Below are 20338 nucleotides of genomic sequence, written 5' to 3' on the forward strand. Positions count from 1 at the left end.
TTCTGACACCAGACAATGTATAGGACACACAGGAATCACTCCAGGGGCTTCATGGAAAGCATGCATTGAAAATTTCAACCCACAGGTTATAAACAGAAATATTATAGTCATAAAGAAGATGGAAAAATGGTCCCATTGGTGTGTTTCCTGCAGTGTTGGGGCTCAATATGAAGATCATCCTCTCATATGGTCTGCAGTTCCCAGTTCTCTGATAGCAGACAGCACAGTTCACCCTGTTTCCAGCATCTACAGCACTTACTACAGGGCCCTGCACAGTGTTTAATCTTAGGTGTGCTTAGTCACTCAGTCATGACCAACTCTTTGCGACCCCATGGACTGTAGCCTGCCAGGCTCCTCTGTCCATGGGATTCTCCAGGCAAGGATACTGGAGTGGGTTGCCATTTCCTTCTCCAGGGAGCCGGTATCTAAATGACCATCAGCTAAAAGGATCTGCATGTGGCTTTCAAAATGATACTTTATCTTGAAAATGCAATAAAGAGTGTATAGATGAGGCAGGATTTTACAGACCTAGAGTATATTCTGAAATCACTATCTAGGGAAAATATTTCACTGACACACAAAAATAATTTCTTTGTATCAAGTGAGCAACAAATCAGGAAATTATTTTCCTCAATCACACCTGCCACTCTGCATGCTCTAAAAATAAAGTTGGCAAACTAGAGTCTGGGGCCAGGAATAATCCACCATGTGGTTCTGAAAATAAAGTTCTGTTGGAACACAGCTAGGGCCATTTGCTGATGTAGTCCCTTTGTCTGTCTTTGTGCTACAACATGAAAGGTGAGTCGTTGCAACAGAGATAGCACAGCACACAAAGCCTACCATGTTTACTATCTGGCTCTCCACAAAAATATGTTCATTGACTGCTGTCCTAAAGGAACAAAACCACAGGACATGGTGACAATTGGACAATATGAGGCCATAAGGGGGAGAAAAGTAGGGGTGCAACAGGGGAATAGAGGAACACAGAGAGGATGCTGAGAGGAAGGGGTGGGGGAGGTAGGTGTGCAGAGGGGGACATGGGGCAGCATAGAGAGAGATGCAGGCCAGCAAGACCACCTGAGAGGGAGGTCAGGCCTCAGAGGGCAGCACATCCCATCCTTAGAAATCATCTCCAGAAGCTTACAGACCTGAGTGTAAATCCTGGTGTGCATCAAACACTTCCTGAAACCTCTGTTCAGCTTTGTACGCCCGGATGCTCCAGAGTCCTTGGAGAGAAGATGCTAAGTGGGAAAATACCGGGCTCCGAGCTGGGGAAGACACATAACAGAGAAAGTCAGGGAGGCTCTATGCCAGAAAACCCACTGCCTCCCAGGCTCTGTGGTCACACATCCTGCCAAACGGCACACCTGGGGCTTCCTGGTGGGCTGCCTTGGGGAGGAAAAATGGCATCATTTCTCAAGAGGTTTCTCTATGAGAACCCTCAAACTCTTGCTTAAAGCAAGCTTCACTTTAACAACCTGGAAATCAAAGATATGTTTTGAAACCATATTGGACCACATTCAAATTGGAGCTAGATTTAGATAATGAAATTCTTTGCTAACTCATTAAGTAAGGTTCTCCTCAAATAAGGCCTCCCTCCTTATTCTTCCCTGATATCCCTCTGGGTGGAAATTACTGTTCATGAATGTTTGAGTCAGTGGAATTTTAAAATTTAATTCTCTGTGAGAGTACTCACCACCCTGAATTTTGCTGAGCTACCTGCGTGCTGTCTCCACTTCAGATGAGTAGCCTAAGGGCTGGGATAGAGTCAGTACATCCCCAACCTCGGAACAGAGCCAGACCCAGTACAGGGTGAGATGAGTAAGGGGAATGGAAAGTCTGCAGCCTCCCCCGTCCTGGGCCTCCCCCTGCACCTGCGCCAGGAGCCTCTGTGTGGGTCACGGAGCACCTGGTGCTGCACCACCCTTGTGCCCACAGGACCCAGCAGACGAGGAGCCTTTGAACAGCCTTGACTTCCATTCCAGGAACCAACTGCCTGCTGGACACCTATCCTGGTGTTTGGAGGTCACTGTGGCTGTGACACTCATAATCACCCTTTTAGAATCAGACAGTGGCCTTAGTGGCTATTCTCTTGAATGATTTCATGTGGGTTTGGGGTCTGGTGTCATATCACTGGTCATCCATTTCCTTCCATTTCTCTAAGAGCACACTGACCGTGAGTACCAGGGTCAGGCTCCTGCATGTCAGGGAACAGGTGGGCTGCAGGTTGCCGGGCAGGGAGGACCCCTTATGGTCTCATTCCCACCGTGGACAAGGCTGTGACCTGCTGTTGTCAGGGTCAGATAGTGAGCCTGTGACTTCTGTCCAGGATGAGTGATAGATAACTTGTGCTTTATCAGCAGGAAATACTGACTTCCCTTTGTTACCTGTTTATCTCCTAGAGAAGACCTATTAGTAAAACCTGGATGTTTAGGGGAAGTGAACATCACTTATCTTATAGGATACTACAGAGATTTTATAAAATGATGGGAAAAAAGAATCAAGGGCAAATCTCCAAATTATTTTCAAGTCCTCGCTCCTTAGCCAGCATCTTAATGCCTGTGTGGGTGTTGGTTCAGCCACTACTGACAGGCACACAGGCACTGCAGGTGTGTGTCGGGGCCGGGCTGGGGTACAGACAGGCAAAGACACAGAACCTCTTCTTCTGCTTAGTGTCACTGGTTCTACCAACAAGGAAGGAACAGGCTTCTTCCTGTGAGACACTGGGGCTCAGAGGGGGTGGGAAGCCCTGGGCTGGGGAAGGACAACCTAGGCTGGGGGCCAGCTGACCATCCACTCAGCCCTGGGGCTACTTCCTGACTGGGACATCTGACCAGGAACCCTAACTGTTAGAGGCCCTCAGCTGTAATATTCCTTAAAAGATAAAACCTGATTTGAACCAGGACTTGATCTAACATTTCCTCTTGAATCTAACTCAGGCAAAGAGCCTAAAGTGATTTGCTGGTGCTTCTGACTGTCCAAGGGCATGTCTGTGGTACTACTTCAGCATCCACACTATTCTCCCTCTTTATTCTATTGAGTGACCCTCTATTTTTATTTATTTTAGCTTCCTTTAACTTTATACATTAAAGACAGCAACACGAACACAGACTAAGCTCCTTGTCCAGATAAGAAGGACTGGGAGCTCTGTTCAGGCCTTTTCTGAACCCCCAGCAGGTGTCCAACCAGACCCCAGAAAATCAGTCCATCTGGACCCATGGTGCTCACAGGGATGATGCAGGTGAATTCCGGGGCTCAGTGTACTGATGCAGAGAACCCAGTTTCAGAGAGTGCAGAACACTCACCAGAACCACACTTTCATTCCCAGAGCAAATGTTGTGACATCAACACTATTCATCACAGACAAAGCTTCTGAGGAGGAAGTAGACGTGCCTGTTCACACATGGAGAGTCCTGGAATGAATTCATCAGCGTGGCCTCCCTCACCTGCTTCCCTTATCAGGAGATCAAAGTGCAGCTGACTCTCTCCAGCAGGGATGGAGGATGGGGTTGACTTTAGAAACCAGGTGTCATCTCAGCCTTGAGCCCCAGGGAAGCCAAACACCCCATCACCTACCTCACCTCATACCCAAAAATTACAGTGAGCCAGAGGGAATGCTGACCTGTGAAAAACCATCCTGCTTATTTAAAATCCCACTAGGGCTAAGCAGGAAGCCAGGATGAGTAAACAGAGGCTCTGCAAAGAAAATTAACTAGTACAGGGAAGAGAGAATGTGAAGGCTCTGGTCTTGTCTTGCCCAATGTAACATCCTCTTTTCCTAGAAGCACTGAGCTCACTGTCCTGAAGCAGACTAGGTCACAGCCATGGCATCAGTCCACAGTCACAGACACGTGTAATCTTACTATTTACATGACTGACGGCTGTGTTTTCCACAACCTTGGGGATACTTGGGGACACACCCCACAAGGACTGCTGATCTTCCCTGGCAGGGGAACTGCATGCAAGGACCCAGGGCTGACTTTCTTGTTGCAGGTCATCATTCACGCTTCCTGAGACCTGCTAGTTGTTACTGTGTTCTTAATTCCCTCATGTTCAAACCTCTATGCCTTTGGAAATGGCCAGCAAGTACTTTATAAGCACTCACTCAAGAAATCCTCATAAGGACCCCGAGACTGAGGGACTAAGAGCACTCACTGTTCAGTGGTGAGCTGGGTGTCAGACACAACTCTGTCTTATTCCCAAGGCCGTGTTTTTAGTTACAGCTGCACTGTCTCAGAAGGAGAAGGGTTAAGGATGCCCATGTGTGACTAAATGCATTTTTCTCCAGACTTTGCTATTTATGTTCAGAAAACTTCAAAATCTTACTCAACTAATATCCAACAGTCTTAGCCATGACTGCACATCTTACTAAATACCTTCAGTTGAACAAAGTCCCTGGGAATCTGGCATGAGAACCCCTTAAAATAGCAGACTTGAGAAGTCATGGTCTGGATATATGTGACACACGTGCTAACCCTTCCCTAGTGATGACCACAGCAGACATTGCCAGTTGATCACAGAACCTTTTCAGACAGAATTTGGATATGGCTTCATCATTCAGGCACTGCCAAATGGATAGAGTTGGCTAGAGAAAGGCAGCCAAGCATCATTTAGTTTTATGTACCTCTCCATGACTTATCATTGCTGTGCTTGCTTTTGTAAAAATGTGCAAAAAAAAAAATTATAATCAGCTGTAGATGTATCATTAAGATGACAAAAATTAACCTGTTTTCAGAGGCAGCTAGGCACTTGAATCTGAAAAGAAACCTCAAGATGCCAGTAGTCCTTCAGAGCACAAGGATAAAGCAAGCTTATGCAACTGAAGAAAGCAATAGGGTATCTTTCTTTTTGCTTGTGCCTTAGCAGTGACTTTTTTTTTACTATCAGTTACTATTTAGAGAAAACAGTGGCAGTATTTATGACACAGACCCATCACCTAAAGAGAAAATTTAAATAGCTCTAATCAACTGGCCACCATATTTGGTTATCTGGGGTGTGGAGGAAAGAGTACTTGGGTTGAGTTGAATTTATTGTCTAACTTTGTGGCAGCCTGTTAGGCTGCAACAAATGCCAATATTCACAGGGATAGGGCCAAAATTCTCAGACTCTCAAGATCAAACACTGAGAAAATCCTGTACTGCTTCTTGAAAAAGGCTCAGGAGGTACCCTTCCTTCCATTTCCATATGAAAGGAAGAGGCCCATTCTCCAGGCATAAATCTCAGTCACATGTTCCTTCTGGGACAATCCCTCTTTGAATGTACCAGAGACCTGCTTTGCAACAAGACTGTTGAATGACTCAGTTTCATGGGTGGCCTCAGATTATAAAACTGGATGGAGCTCATCATTTCCTCTTCTGCCTCCCCAGGTCCTACCAAGTCACATGAGCAGGACGTCACACACACCTGGACTCAACTGCTCCCCATCCATCTAAACACTTCATAAGACCAGATCTCATGGGAGGTCAGCTGGTTCTCTTGAACAGTGAAATTTTTATAGCTTTTATAAAAATGCTATACTTTATGCAAATACTTAGGATAAATGTCTCTCAATAGTTTATTATTAAAAAAAATGCAAACAGTACAACCCAAAACTCCTTTATCTTGAATTTAGATTTTTTCCCCATTTAGTAAATACAAAAAACCATGGGATCAATATGCTTGTCTTTTTGGCTTGTTTTCCACAAAGTTAAGTTAGTGTGAATTTGCAATAACTATCTATCTTTGGAATTTCTGATACAAACATCTTTCCTTGCTTTTTGGCTACTATCTTTTTATACATTTTTGAAAAGATATGTAACAATTCTACTTTCCTTATGATTTTTTGTTTTAATATTGATGAAATATGTTTATGAATTAATAGTGAGATAATCTCTGAATTATTTCATCCTCTATGATTACCTGCATAATGGAATAATTAATCATAAAATGTGTTCCCCATTATTCTAAAATGCACTGGGATGACCCAGAGGGATGGTATGGGGAGGGAGGTGGGAGGGGGGTTCAGGATGGGGAACATGTGTACACCCAAGGCAGATGCATGGCAAGCCATGCATCCGTGATGTATGGCAAAACCAATACAATATTGTAAAGTAAAAAAAAAAAAAAAAATAATAATAATAAATAAATAAATAAAAAAGAAAAAATAAAATAAAATGAATGGAAAAATAGACTATATGCATACTAAATAGATCTCTTTCCTGTGTCCTCCTAAGGGGATTATTTTCAGCATCTATTTAAATGAACAACTTTGGGAAAGGGAGACCAGAAACTGTGGCATCACCCCAAATACTGGCGATGATAAAGAGCAAATCTGAAAAATAACAGGGCTTATCTTTGCAAAGCATTTAACAACTGAAGTTTATTTGCCATCTTTGGAGTATATGAAAGAAAGTATTTTTCAGATATATCACCTCTAACATGGAAGTATAATTCCTGATGCCTCTTTTCCTTTGCATGAGCTTTTTCTTTCCTTGTCATTTCTAGTAACTTCAGGGAGAGAAAAATCTCATAGTTTCCTTCTACATTAGTTCTAATATGATGAAACATTTTATTTTTTTGAAAAGTGTTTATGGAGTTGCTGCTCTGTGTTAGGAAGCATGTCATGAACTAAACAAAAACAGTCTCAATCCTCGTGGTACTCACATTCATACTTACTGTGCTAAAATGAAAAGCTTGCAGCTAACCTGCCACCAGATCCATTTGCCTTAAGGGTCACATGACTCTCGGGAGCCATAATATTTAATTACCTAATGTTAACTTAGTGAAAAATTCTGGAAGACAGTCTGCAGAATTTCAGGGGTCTGGTTAATTACAGCATGAACAGAATTCAGCCTGCACTGCCATCCCAACCTGAGAGCCCTGGCACTCACTTGTACATTCCAGGCGTTTGATATCTCCATACGTCCATAAGAAATATATCCGAAGGAGGAAGAAAATGATGCTAAGGGGAATCACGGGTATTGCAATCCAAGGAATCACACCCACCATCACACCTGCGATACCAGTCATCAATATAAACATCTGAAATAGAGAAGATAGGTACAGAGGCCTCCTTATCAAGGATTCTTTTCAAAGATAAACTTCACTGTTTTGCTGAGATTCAACTCCTTTACTCAAAAGATTTGTTGGAAAGGCAGGAAATGCTTTACCATCCAAAGAAATACAATTATAGGTGGTCATTACAATATTTATTGCATGTGTCAAACACTCTGATAAGAACTTTCTGGGTATTAGCTCTTATGATACACTCAGTAAACTGATGAGGTGGGTATTACTATTTTTAACAGATGAGAATATTTGAGTAGGACTTGAATCCAAAACTATCCAAAGTAAGTAAGTGTTAGTAGAGGGATGAGTGAGCAGGCATCACAGGTGAGGAATCCAGAAGCGTCAGCCATGCATGTGGAGAGAAAGATGTAGTTAATCACACATTCAGTGTCCAGAAAACTAGGACAAAATTAAATGTTGAACGTTGGAAACAGAAATTCTTCTTTCTTTCTCAGTTTTCTAACCATAGTTAACATTTACTAAGTGCTGACTGTATACAAGCTGTACATTCAGTATTTCACATGTATTACTGTCTCACAACCAGCCCAATCTAGTAATAGTACTATTTCATTTTACAGATGGAAACACTGAAGCACAGGGATAGAAAAAGCAACTTGACGGAGACAACAAAGCATAACTCACAGAGTTGGGGAGCCCAATTTTATGACACATTTAAGCCTGCTCTCAACATATAATATCCAATCCACAGTGAGGGTGGCTATAGTATGACCGACAAGTAGAAGTAAAACTCTTAGAAAAAGTCCAATAAGTTGTTTTTGTTTGTTTGTTTGTTTGTTTTAGCTTAAAAACTCTGGCTCCGTTTTGCTCAAAATTTGCTTTTGAAACTTTATGACACATTTAAGCTTGCTCTCAACATACAACCAACTTTCTATCATTATGTTAAGTATTTAAAATGTTTATTTCAAAGGCTAATGATTATAACAACAACAGACAACATTTACCAGGTACTTACTATATGCAAGGCACTGTGCTAAGAGGTCTATGAACATTCATTTAATCATCACATCATCCCCCGAGGTAATTTTATCTTGGAAAATGATCTTGGCCTAAAAAGATAGCAGGTAGAATAGAACCAGGCTTTCCCAGTGGCTCAATGGTAAAGAATATGCCTGCAGTGCAGGAGACACAGGAGACATGAGTTCAATCCCTGTGTTGGGTAGATTCCTGGAGAAGGGCATGTCAACCCACTCCAGTATTCTTGCCTAGAGAATCCCGGAGGAGCCTGGAGGGCTATAGTCCACAGAGTCACAAAGAGTCAGACATGACTGAAGTGACTTAGCTCACATTCACACAGAATAGAAAATCAAGGCATTGTTTGATGCTAATTTAAGTTTCATCTTTATCAGGAAAAGTATGATATTATGGTATAAAGCTTTAGGTGGTAGAAATGTAATAAAAATTAGTGTCTGTCTGCTATGGAAGTGGGGTGGGGTGGTGGAGATGTGCAGATTCACACAGCCTGGGCCAAGGCCTCTGAAGTTTACAATCTCAGATGGATACAAATCCATGATGATCTGTACAAGGCACGGAGTGCTGGAGAAACAGGAAGAATACATGAACACTTTTTAGAGGAATCTAAGAGACTGATGACTGAATTTCACGGGCTGGTTTAACAAACAAAATGAGTGGCATGAATAATTTGCAGGTAATAATCACAGTTGATAAAAATTTTGAGCAAAAAGGAGCCAGAGTTTTTGAGCAAAAAAAAAAAAAGGCTTTCTCTAAGAGTTTTATTTCTACCTGTCGGTCATACTATAGCCACCCTCACTGTGGATTGGATATTATATTATAAAAACACATATATACATACAATGTATGGGTTTACATTTGTATGTATCTATGTATATAAATTTCTGAATCTTTTGTTGTCAGCTGTCTCAAACTCTTTATTTAAGTTGGTAGAAGACACACATAGTAGACAGGAAAAAGCCAACAGCTGAAGAGGGAAACAAAAGATTCTGGTATGAAATAAACATCCCTTCCCCGAAGCCAACCTCATTTCCTCCTTCCATATTCCCAGGAATTCCAAGGAGCCTAATCTAAGCTACACACACAATTCCCACCCTATGACTGGATTTCAGGCCAATCTAATGACTCACCTCACCATGGCCAGTATTTCTGTACTTCTGTCACACTACGACAGAGACCATGACGTGTGCACACCAAGAAGAATGTTGACCTAGAAGCAAGTGACTCAAGTCCTGATGCCCCAAGATACAGGGGAATCATGTTGATATGTTTGTAACCTATTAGGTTATATGTTTGTAACCTATTACCAGTTGGGAAATTTCACCCAAAGTCAATGAAGCCACATGAACAAATACAAAAAATTCTTGGATGAAATCTTTCACTTGAGAGTACATGGTGATTTTTTACAGTTCAGGATAATTCTTTAGTTTGCAGAGAATGACAACAGTCTGGTTAGAATATCAGATCACTAAGGCAGAGGGCCCACCCACCACCACCTATGGAAGGAAGTCTAATGAGCACCTCTCTTCCTCAAGAAAGATGCTGTCCTGTGAGCAGCTATTTCTGAGAAACCACACTGGTCTCTAAATGAACTGTTAATGAAGTATATATAAAAACAGTAAAGAAAAGAAAAAGAAAATATTGCTTGTTTAAAAACCTGATCAATCAAAAAAATTGAAAAATAGGACATTAGTTTATTGTTAGAGGCCACAATAGCAAGTTTTCACATAAGACGAGAAATTCCACACTTATCTCGATCTCACAAAGAAATGATGGTTACCTCCACTCTCCCAAATACCAATAATGGACAACATTTTAAGAGGCTTGCCATGTACACCACCTCACAAGCATTTCACAGGCATTATTTAATCTCATTCTCACATCAATATAAATAGGAGAGATTATCCTATTTACAAAGCAGGAAACAGATGCTCAGAGAAGTTTATTGACTTGTCCAAAGAAGGTGCTTTTGACCCCAAATCTCTTCTTTTAATTCCTGCCTGATACTGTATCACATAGAGAAGCAAAATTTATATTTAAAAAGCTAACATCTAGAGAATTCCTGGGTGTCCAGTGGTTAGGACTCAGCACTTTTTCTGCCATGGACCTGGATTCAATCCCTGTTCAGAGAACTAGGACCCCATAAACCATGACATATGGCCCCCCCAAAATTAACATATAAATATACTCTCTTGTTATATATTTTTCCTTCTATCTGCATATTCTAATTTTATTGGGTTTCCTGGGATCAGATCTGGTCTCTCCCAAGTGGGGATCCAGTCTAAGATTCCCCGTTAATCAGGGAATAACAGCCTACTCAGCTCATAGAGCACTGATAGCTCTTAAAGTGAAAATGAAAGTTGCTCAGTTGAGTCCGACTCTTTGCAACTCCATGAACTACAGAGTCCGTGGAATTCTCGTGGGCAGAATACTGGAGTGGGTAATCATTCCCTTCTCCAGGGGATCTTCTCAATCCAGGGATCAAACCCAGGTCTCCTGCATTGCAGGTGGATTTTTTACCAGCTGAGCCACCAGGAAAGCCTGAAAGCTCTTAAAAGTGCTCACTAATAGAACATACTAACATATGTTAATTTAAGAATTATTCTTTAAATAAGAAAAAAGAAAATTTCATAAGAAAGATGAGTTCTAAGACCCAAAAGCAAGATGACTTGGAAAAAAATAAAATTTAATAAATACATAAACCCTAAGGACAGAAAATGAGGCTGAAGAGCTTAAATGTTTAACATCTGTATGGTGTTCAGCATCAAGATGGTGGTAAAAACATTAAAATTTTGCCAGGAAGTCTTGACTGCAGAATTAACACTGTATTGTAGTACTGCAGATTTTAACATACTCCTTTCATAAGCACAGTTTGAAATATAAGACATTTACCTCCTGTGCATTTAATTTACAAATTGCTTACAGTCCTGTAGAAATTCCTAGGTATCTACTACATGTTAATTTAAACTTCATACTAAGGGATTCTGTTCTTGACAGTCTCTGTGAAGCTTGTGCCAAAGAACATGTTATCATTAAACAAGAGTAAAAATTTGCTTTTCTTATTTTATGCAAATAAATATTCCATCCATACTTTTGGTTCACTCCATCCAACCAGTCCATCCTAAAGGAGATCAGTCCTGGGTGTTCATTGGAGGGACTGATGCTGAAGTTGAAACTTCAATACTTTGGCCACCTGATGCGGAGAGCTGACTTATTTGAGAGACCCTGATACTGGGAAAGATTGAAGGCAGGAGGAGAAGGGGACGACAGAGGACGAGATAGTTGGATGGCATCACCAAAACAATGGACATGGGTTTGGGTGGACTGTGGGAGTTGGTGATGGACAGGGAAGCATGGTGTGCTGCGGTTCATGGTGTCACAAAGAGTTGGACACAACTGAGTGACTGAAGTGAACTGAACTGAATTCTTATGCGAATTATCTCTTGCTTGCTCTTATATTAGGCAAAATGTGAGTGCTCAGTCACTCAGTCCAGTCATGTCTGGCTTTTTGCAACCTCATGGACTGTAGCCTGCCAGGCTCCTCTGTCCATGGGGATTCTCCAGGCAAGAATACTGGAGTGGGTTGCCATGTCCTCCTCCAGGTGATCTTCCCAATCCAGGGTTCGAACCCAGATCTCCCACATTTCAAGTGGATTTTTTATAGTCTGAGCCACCAGCGCAGGCAAAATGTGAATTATATACTTAATCATAAAGCCATTAATCAGTAAGCAGTAGTTTTATTATATGTTTACAGCATTAAAAAATAAAATCAGGATAATTAAGATTGCTAACATCTCAAAAGAATTTCTGAACTTTTAATTCTGTATCAGACTCTTAAGAATTCTGTTTCAAGCTATGGTAAGTACAAATCATCCAGATAGCCTTAAACTATTATTGATTTTGCAAAATATATAATTTAAGTGTAATAAACAAAGTAAGATTCACTTATTGGCAAGAAAACAAGGCAAGATTTCCTTGTTATTTAGAGAGGAAAAAAATGATGACTAGTTTTTGATCTGTAAGCTGTTTACTGATGTGGGTGTAGGACAAATTCTTCTACCTATTTATTCTGGCAACATTAAATTAAAAATAATCTCTCAATGAAATGGCAATCACTGTGGTACTACCCAGAGAAGGCGATAGCACCCCACTCCAGTACTCTTGCCTGGAAAATCCCATGGACAGAGGAGTCTGGTAGGCTGCAGTCCATGGGGTCGCTAAGAGTCCGACACAACTGAGCGACTTCACTTTCACTTTTCACTTTCATGCATTGGAGAAGGAAACGGCAACCCAATCCAGTGTTATTGCCTGGAGAATCCCAGGGACGGGGGAACCTGGTGGGCTGGTGTCTCTGGGGTCGCACAGAGTCGGACACGACTGAAGCGACTTAGCAGCAGCAGCAGCAGTGCTATTACCTAACACAAGACTCTTGTGGAGGCAGTAAAACCCTGATTAGACTACATGAAAAGATTAAGAAAGAAAATGTACTTCATATTAAACAATACTCACTACCCTTCCATTACAGGAGAAATAGAAACAAAGGGAAAACATGGAAGGCTTTTAAAAGTAAGCTCCTAAGCTTAATACCTCGGTTGGTAAAGTAATGCCTCTGCTTTTTAATATACTGTCTAGGTTGGTCATAGCTTTTCTTCCAAGGAGCAAGTGTCTTTTAATTTCCTGGCTGCAGTTACCATCTGCAGGGATTTTGGAGGCCCCCAAAATAAAGTCTGACTCTGTTCCCACTGTTTCCCCATATATTTCCCATGAAGTGATGGGACCAGATGCCATGATCTTAGTTTTCTGAATGTTGAGCCTTAAGCCAACTTTTTCACTCTCCTATTTCACTTTCATCAAGAAGCTTTTTAGTTCTTCTTCACTTTCTGCCATAAGGGTGGTGTCATCTGCATATCTGAGGTTATTGATACTTCTCCTGGCAATCTTAATTCCAGCTTGTGCTACATCCAGCCTGGCATTTCGCGTGAAGTACTCTGCATAATAGTTAAATAAACAGGGTGACAATATACAACTTTGATGTATTCCTTAATGGTTTGGAACCAGTCTGTTGTTCCATGTCCATTTCTAACCGTTGCTTTTTGACCTGCACACAGATTTCTCAGGAGGCAGGTCACGTGGTCTGGCATTCCCATCTCTTGAAGAATTTTCTACAGTTTGTTGTGATCCACACAGTCATAGGCTTTGGCATAGTCAATAAAGCAAAAGTAGATGTTTTTCTGGAACTCTCTTGCTTTTTTGATGATCCAGCAGATGTTGGCAATTTGATCTCTGGTTCCTCTGCCTTTTCTAAAACCAGCTTGAACATCTGGGAGTTCATGGTTCATGTATTGTTGAAGCCTTGCTTGGAGAATTTTGAGCAATACTTTGCTAGCATATGAGATGAGTGCAATTGTGTGGTAGTTTGAACATTGTTTGGCATTGCCTTCCTTTGGGATTGGAATGAAAACTGACCTTTCCATTCCTGTGGCCACTGCTGAGTTTTCCCAATTTGCTGGCATTTTTAGTGTAGAACTTTCACAGCATCATCTTTCAGGATTTGAAATGGCTCAACTGGAATTCCATCACCTCCACTAGCTTTGTTCATAGTGATGCTTTCTAAGGCCCACTTGACTTCACATTCCAGGATGTCTGGCTCTCGGTGAGTGATTACACCATGGTGGTTATCTGGGTCATGAAGATCTTTTTTGTATAGTTCTTCTGTGAATTCTTGCCGCCTCTTCTTAATATCTTCTACTTCTGCTAGGTCCATAACATTTCTGTCCTTTATTGTGCTCATCTTTACATGAAATTTTCCCTTGGTATCTCTAATTTTCTTGAAGAGATCTCTAGTATTTCCCATTCTATTGTTTTCCTCTATTTCTTTGCATTGTTCGCTAAGGAAGGCCTTCCTATCTCTCCTTGCTATTTTTTGGAACTCTGTATTCAACTTGGTATATGTCTCATTTTCTCCTTTGCCTTTATCTTCTCTTTTTTTCTCAGCTACTTGTAAGCCCTCCTCAGACAACCATTTTGCCATTTTGCATTTCATTTTCTTGGGGATGGTCTTGATCACTGCCTCTTGTACAATGTCATGAACCTCCATTCACAGTTCTTCGGGGACTCTGTCTATCAGATCTAATCCCTTGAATCTATTTGTCACTTCTACTGTATAATCATAAGGGATTTGATTTAGGTCATATCTGAATGGTCTACTGGTTCTCCCTACTTTCTCCATCTAGTCAAAGCTTTGATTTTTCTAGTATTCATGTATGGCTGTGAGAGTTGGACAATAAGAAAGCTGAGTGCTGAAGAATTGATGCTTTTGAACTGTGGTGTTGGAGAAGACTCTTGAAAGTCCCTTAGTCTGCAAGGAGATCAAACCAATCAGTCCTAAATGAAATCAATCCTGAATATTCATTGGAAGGACTGATGCTGAAGCTGAAACTCCAATACTTTGGCCACCTGATGTGAAGAACCAACTCATTGGAAAAGACCCTGATGCTGGGTAAGATTGAAAGTGGGGGAGAAGGGGACAACAGAGGATGAGATGGTTGAATGGCATCACTGACGCAATGGATATGCATTTGAGTAGGCTCCAGGAGTTTGTGATTGATACAGAAGCCTGGTGTGCTGCAGTCCATAGGGTCTCAAAGAGTCGGTCATGACTGCATGACTGAACTGAACTGAAACTTAATGCCAGCCTTGGGTTATTACTGATTCTGCATGTAAGCAGATATGGTACTGTGCATATCTCAGGAGGTTCAGAGATCAGCTCTGGATCCAAGATCCCTCCTTTATCACCTCTGTTTGCTCTGACCTCACCCAACTCAGTTAACTATGTTAAGTCAGAAGACTATAGAACACTGGGGCATCATATCTCTATGATGGGATTTATACAAACATAGGAACCCTAAGACTCAGTTCAGTTCAGTTCAGTTCGGTCACTTAGTCATGTCCGATTCTTTGCAACCCCATGAATTGCAGCACGCCAGGCCATCACCAACTCCCGGAGTTCACTCAAACTCATGTCCATTGAGTTGGTGATGCCACCCAGCCATCTCATTCTCTGTTGTCCCCTTCTCCTCCTGCCTCCAATCCCTCTCAGCATCAGAATCTTTTCCAATGAGTCAACTCTTCGCATGAGGTGGCCAAAGTATTGGAGTTTCAGCTTCAGCATCAGTCCTTCCAAATAACACCCAGGACTGATCTCCTTCAGAATGGACTCGTTGGATCTCCTTGGAGTCCATGGGACTCTCAAGAGTCTTCTCCAACACCACAGTTCAAAAGCATAAATTCTTCGGCACTCAGCTTTCTTCACAGTCCAACTTTCACATCCATACATGACCACTGGAAAAACCATAGCCTTCACTAGATGGACCTTTATTGGCAAAGTAATGTCTCTGCTTTTGAATATGCTATCTAGATTGGTCATAATTTCCTTCCAAGGAGTAAGCGTCTTTTAATTTCATGACTGCAGTCACCATCTGCAGTGATTTTGGATCCCAGAAAAATAAAGTCTGCCACTGTTTCCACTGTTTCCCCATCTATTTCCCATGAAGTGATGGGACTAGATGCCATGATCTTAGTTTCCTGAATGTTGACTAAGTTTCTGTAAACCCACCCTTTCCTTGGGATATACCAATCACACTCTTCGTCCCTCATTTGGCTGCCTTGTATCTTTTCACAACCATATCAGCCTTGGGACCTGGGTATCCTTCAATTTGCTCCCATGAGAGTCACAGCTAACTCCACTGAAAAATGAATGGTGGTGTCTGGTTTATAATTTGTTAACCAACTCAACAGAAAGCATTAGGGAAACATGGTACACTTCTTCCTTGATGTTCAGCATATCTCATTGATCAATAGTTTTCTTTCTACCTTTTGTCAGGGTTCAAGCTCATTACAAAATTCAAAACTGGAGTCTAACTATTTGCTACTTTTAAAAGGCACACCTTAAAAATAATAGCATTTAAATGTGGAGATAAAACATTGAAAAAGGTTCCCCATAAAAACACTAAGCAAAAGAAAGCTGTAGTACCTATCTACACCACTGTGAACATGAAGTAAGGTAGGATTCTTAGAGATAAAGGGAAATATTTAATGAGAATAGAGGGTCAATTTATCCAGACGATCATTTAAAAAATCTACATTTATATAAAATTTTAATAACATAGTGCCAAAATATAAAAATGAAAATCTGACAGAACTCAGGAGAAATAGGCTATTCAATACTTCAATACTCACAGTGCGATATTTAAACTGATAAAACAAGAAGATAAAATAAAGAGGGATACAGAACATATTAAAAACATGATTAGTAAAAGTGACTGAATTAAATACACAATACTGCAGTCAATAACTACATAAAACATTATCTTCAATTACAATGTGCTATACTAGGGCAAGAATCAATAAACTTCAAGGGATATAAATTGTACACAACATATTCTAACTTACATACATTTAACTAGAAATCAGTAACAAAAAGGTAACTAGAAAATCAATAAATGTTTGAAGCTAAACTTATATGCAGAGTACATCATGAGAAACGCTGGACTGGAAGAAACACAAGCTGGAAACAAGATTGCCGGGAGAAATATCAATAACCTCAGATATGCAGATGACACCACCCTTATGGCAGAAAGTGAAGAGGAATTAAAAAGGCTCTTGATGAAAGAGAAAGTGGAGAGTGAAAAAGTTGGCTTAAAGCTCAACATTCAGAAAACGAAGATCATGGCATCCGGTCCCACCGCTTCATGGGAAATAGATGGGGAAACAGTGGAAACAGTGTCAGACTTTATTTTTCTGGGCTCCAAAATCACTGCAGATGGTGACTGCAGCCGTGAAATTAAAAGACACTCCTTGGAAGGAAAGTTATGACCAACTTAGATAGCATATTCAAAAGCAGAGACATTACTTTGCCAACAAAGGTTCGTCTAGTCAAGGCTATGGTTTTTCCAGTGGTCATGTATGGATGTGAGAGTTGGACTGTGAAGAAGGCTGAGCACTGAAGAATTGATGCTTTTGAACTGTGGTGTTGGAGAAGACCCTTGCGAGTCCCTTGAACTGCAAGGAGATCCAACGAGTCCATTCTGAAGGAGATCAGCCCTGGGATTTCTTTGGAAGGAATGATGCTAAAGCTGAAACTCCAGTACTTTGGCCATCTCATGTGAACAGTTGACTCAATGGAAAAGACTCTGATGCTGGGAGGGATTGGGGGCAGGAGGAGAAGGGGACGACAGAGGATGAGATGGCTGGATGGCATCACTGACTCGATGGACGTGAGTCTGGGTGAACTCCGGGAGTTGGTGATGGACAGGGAGGCCTGGCGTGCTGCGATTCATGGGGTCACAAAGAGTCGGACACGACTGAGCGACTGATCTGATCTGATCTGAACAAACTTGAAAATATTGCCTTATTCAAAATTACAATAAAATTAGAAAGCATTTGATATAAAAGAAAATGAAAATCCACTAACATTCAAATCTGAAGCTTCAAACTAAACTTATGCTTGGCAGTAAACTTACAGTTTAAGCACTTTTTAAAAGGCTACAGAGAATATATGGGAAATCTCTGTATTTTCCTCTTAATTTTGTTGAGTAAAAGTCAAGAGTTTTAAGATACATTTTCTAATTAAAAAAAAAAATAACACCCAGCATATTAAACTAAAGTATGTATAAGAATGGAAATAGGAGAAAAGCAAACATGAATGAAACAGAAGACTAACTTTTAAGCAGAAAAATCAACAAAACAAGTTCTAAATCCACAGGGCCAGCTGTTACAAAGGACAGGTGAAACTCCTGGCTAGGAGTTGATGCTGTTCTCCACAGGCAGAATATCTTTTTCTCAAAGGAAGCTTTAGCTTTTAAGGCCTTTCAGCTGATTGAATTGTGCCTACCAGACTATCTAGGATAATTCTCCTTACTTAAAATCAACTGATTATAGACTTTAATCACATCTACAAAATACCTACAGAACAACACCTAGATTATCTTTTGATTGAGTAACTAGGGAATGCAGTCTGGCCAAGCTGACAAATAAAATTGACCTTTACAAAATATAAACCTTTCCTATGGCTTTTTAAGAGGCCTGCATAATTCTGATACCAAAAGCTGATAAAAACATTTTAACAAAAGCAAATTACATACCAATATCCTTCAAGAACAACAGATACAAAAATTCTTGACAGAATATTAATGAATTACACACAATGATACATAAAAAAATAAAAAGATGCTATATCATGACCAAGTAGAATTTGTTCCAGGAATGTAAGATTAATCTTCAAATACCAATCATTTAATTCACATTAAAAGGGTAAAGGTGAATAATTATATGATTATCTGAAGATATGTATAAAAAAAATATTTGTCCAAATTTAGCATCTATTCTTGATTTTTTTTAAAGTAAAATTCTTGGCAATTAAGGAATTAATAGAAACATGTTCAATCTGATAACAGATATCTGCTGCTGCTGCTGCTAAGTTGCTTCAGTCGTTTCTGACTCTGTGCAACCTCATAGACAGCAGCCCACCAGGCTCCGCCGTCCCTGGTATTCTCCAGGCAAGAACACTGGAGTGGGTTGCCATTTCCTTCTCCAATGCATGAAAGTTAAAAGTGAAAGTGAAGTCGCTCAGTCGTGTCCGACTCTTAGCGACCCCATGGACTGCAGACTACCAGGCTCCTCTGTCCATGGGATTTTCCAGGCAAGAGTACTGGAGTGGGGTGCCATTGCCTTCTCTGAACAGATATCTACCTGAAAAAAATGACAGTTAACATTATTCATAATGGAAAAATGTTGGAAATTTTTTGTCCTAAGAATACAAGAATGTCTTAGCACTTCTATTCCACAGTGTACTGGAAGTTCTAGCCACAAAAAATAAATATTTGAAATGAAGAAGTAAGACTGTCATTATTTACAGTTTGCATGATTATTTATGAAAAAATCCTACAGAATTTTAAAAAACACCAGCACCAACTCCAGAAATGCAAAGTGAATTCACAAATAAATCAACTGTATTTCTATAAACTACCAACAAGCAGTTGAAATGGTATTAAAAACAATCCAATACTATAATGAAAAAACATCAAATATTCAGGAATAAGTTTAACCAAAGAAGTATAAAATGTCTACACTAAACATTAAAAAACATTTGTAAAATTAAAGAAGATCTAGGTAAGCAGAGAGAAAGACTATATCCATAATTGCAGATTCAACATTGTTAAGACTCAGAATCCTCAAATTGATCTAGAGCTAAAAGAAAATATTAATAAAAATTCCAGCATACTTTTATTAAAAATCAATTGAAAGGCTTCTAAAATTTACACAGAAAAGTAAAGAATCTAGAATGATTAAGATAATCTCAACAAAGAAGTACAAAGTTAGAGGACTTCAGCTACTGGATTTCATGTCTTACCAAAATGTACAATAACCAAGACTGCAATATTGCTACAAGGATAAACAGATCAGTGGAACAAAGTAAAGTATACAGACACACACCTCCTTACATCGATTCAAAGGATTTGTAACCAAGTGCCAATTTTAACGAATGTGGCTAGAATAACTGGGAAAAAAAAAAAAAAAAAGGAAAAAACATCAACCACTAACTGTTCTTCCATTCACAAAAAATAATGCAAGATGCACCAATTTCTAAAAAGGGAGAACAATAGGAAAGTATCTTCACCCTCCTAAGGATACCCAAACATTTCTTAGGATACAAAAACATAAACTACAAAAGGAAAAAAAAAATAATACACATTACACTCCATCAAAATTAAAACTGGATCTCCATTGAAAACATAAAAACATTATCCTCAATGGTGAAAAATTTAAAGCATTTCCCCTAAAGTCAGGAACAAGACAAGGGGGCCCACTTTCACCATTACTATTCAACATAGTTTTGGAAGTTTTGGCCACAGCAATCAGAGCAGAAAAAGAAATAAAAGGAATCCAAATTGGTAAAGAAGAAGTAAAACTCTCACTGTTTGCAGATGACATGATCCTCTACATAGAAAACCCTAAAGACTCCACTAGAAAATTACTAGAACTAATCAATGAATATAGTAAAGTTTCAGGATATAAAATCAACACACAGAAATCCCTTGCATTCCTATATACTAATAATGAGAAAATAGAAACAGAAATTAAGGAAACAATTCCATTCACCATTGCAACGAAAATAATAACATACTTAGGCATATATCTATCTAAAGAAAATAAAGACCTATATATAGAAAACTATAAAACACTGGTGAAAGAAATCAAAGAGGACACTAATAGATGGAGAAATATACCATGTTCATGGATT

The 20338-nt window shown here is 40.0% G+C and overlaps 1 protein-coding gene across 3 annotated transcripts in view; it reads right to left on the reverse strand.

Annotated features, from left to right (window-relative positions):
- Positions 1-20338, reverse strand: part of LOC102413807 (ATP-binding cassette sub-family C member 4) — a 500000-nt gene that overhangs the window by 41734 nt on the left and 437928 nt on the right. For all 3 annotated transcript variants that reach the window (XM_045162446.1, XM_025263123.3, XM_045162447.1), the window contains 2 exons: positions 6870-7020; positions 1149-1268 (listed from right to left, as the gene is read on the reverse strand). In XM_045162446.1, the coding sequence (XP_045018381.1) occupies positions 1149-1268; positions 6870-7020 (271 nt within the window). The remainder of the gene's footprint in view (positions 1-1148; positions 1269-6869; positions 7021-20338) is intronic.

This window comes from Bubalus bubalis, chromosome 13, assembly GCF_019923935.1.
Source record: "Bubalus bubalis isolate 160015118507 breed Murrah chromosome 13, NDDB_SH_1, whole genome shotgun sequence".
NCBI lineage: Eukaryota > Metazoa > Chordata > Mammalia > Artiodactyla > Bovidae > Bubalus > Bubalus bubalis.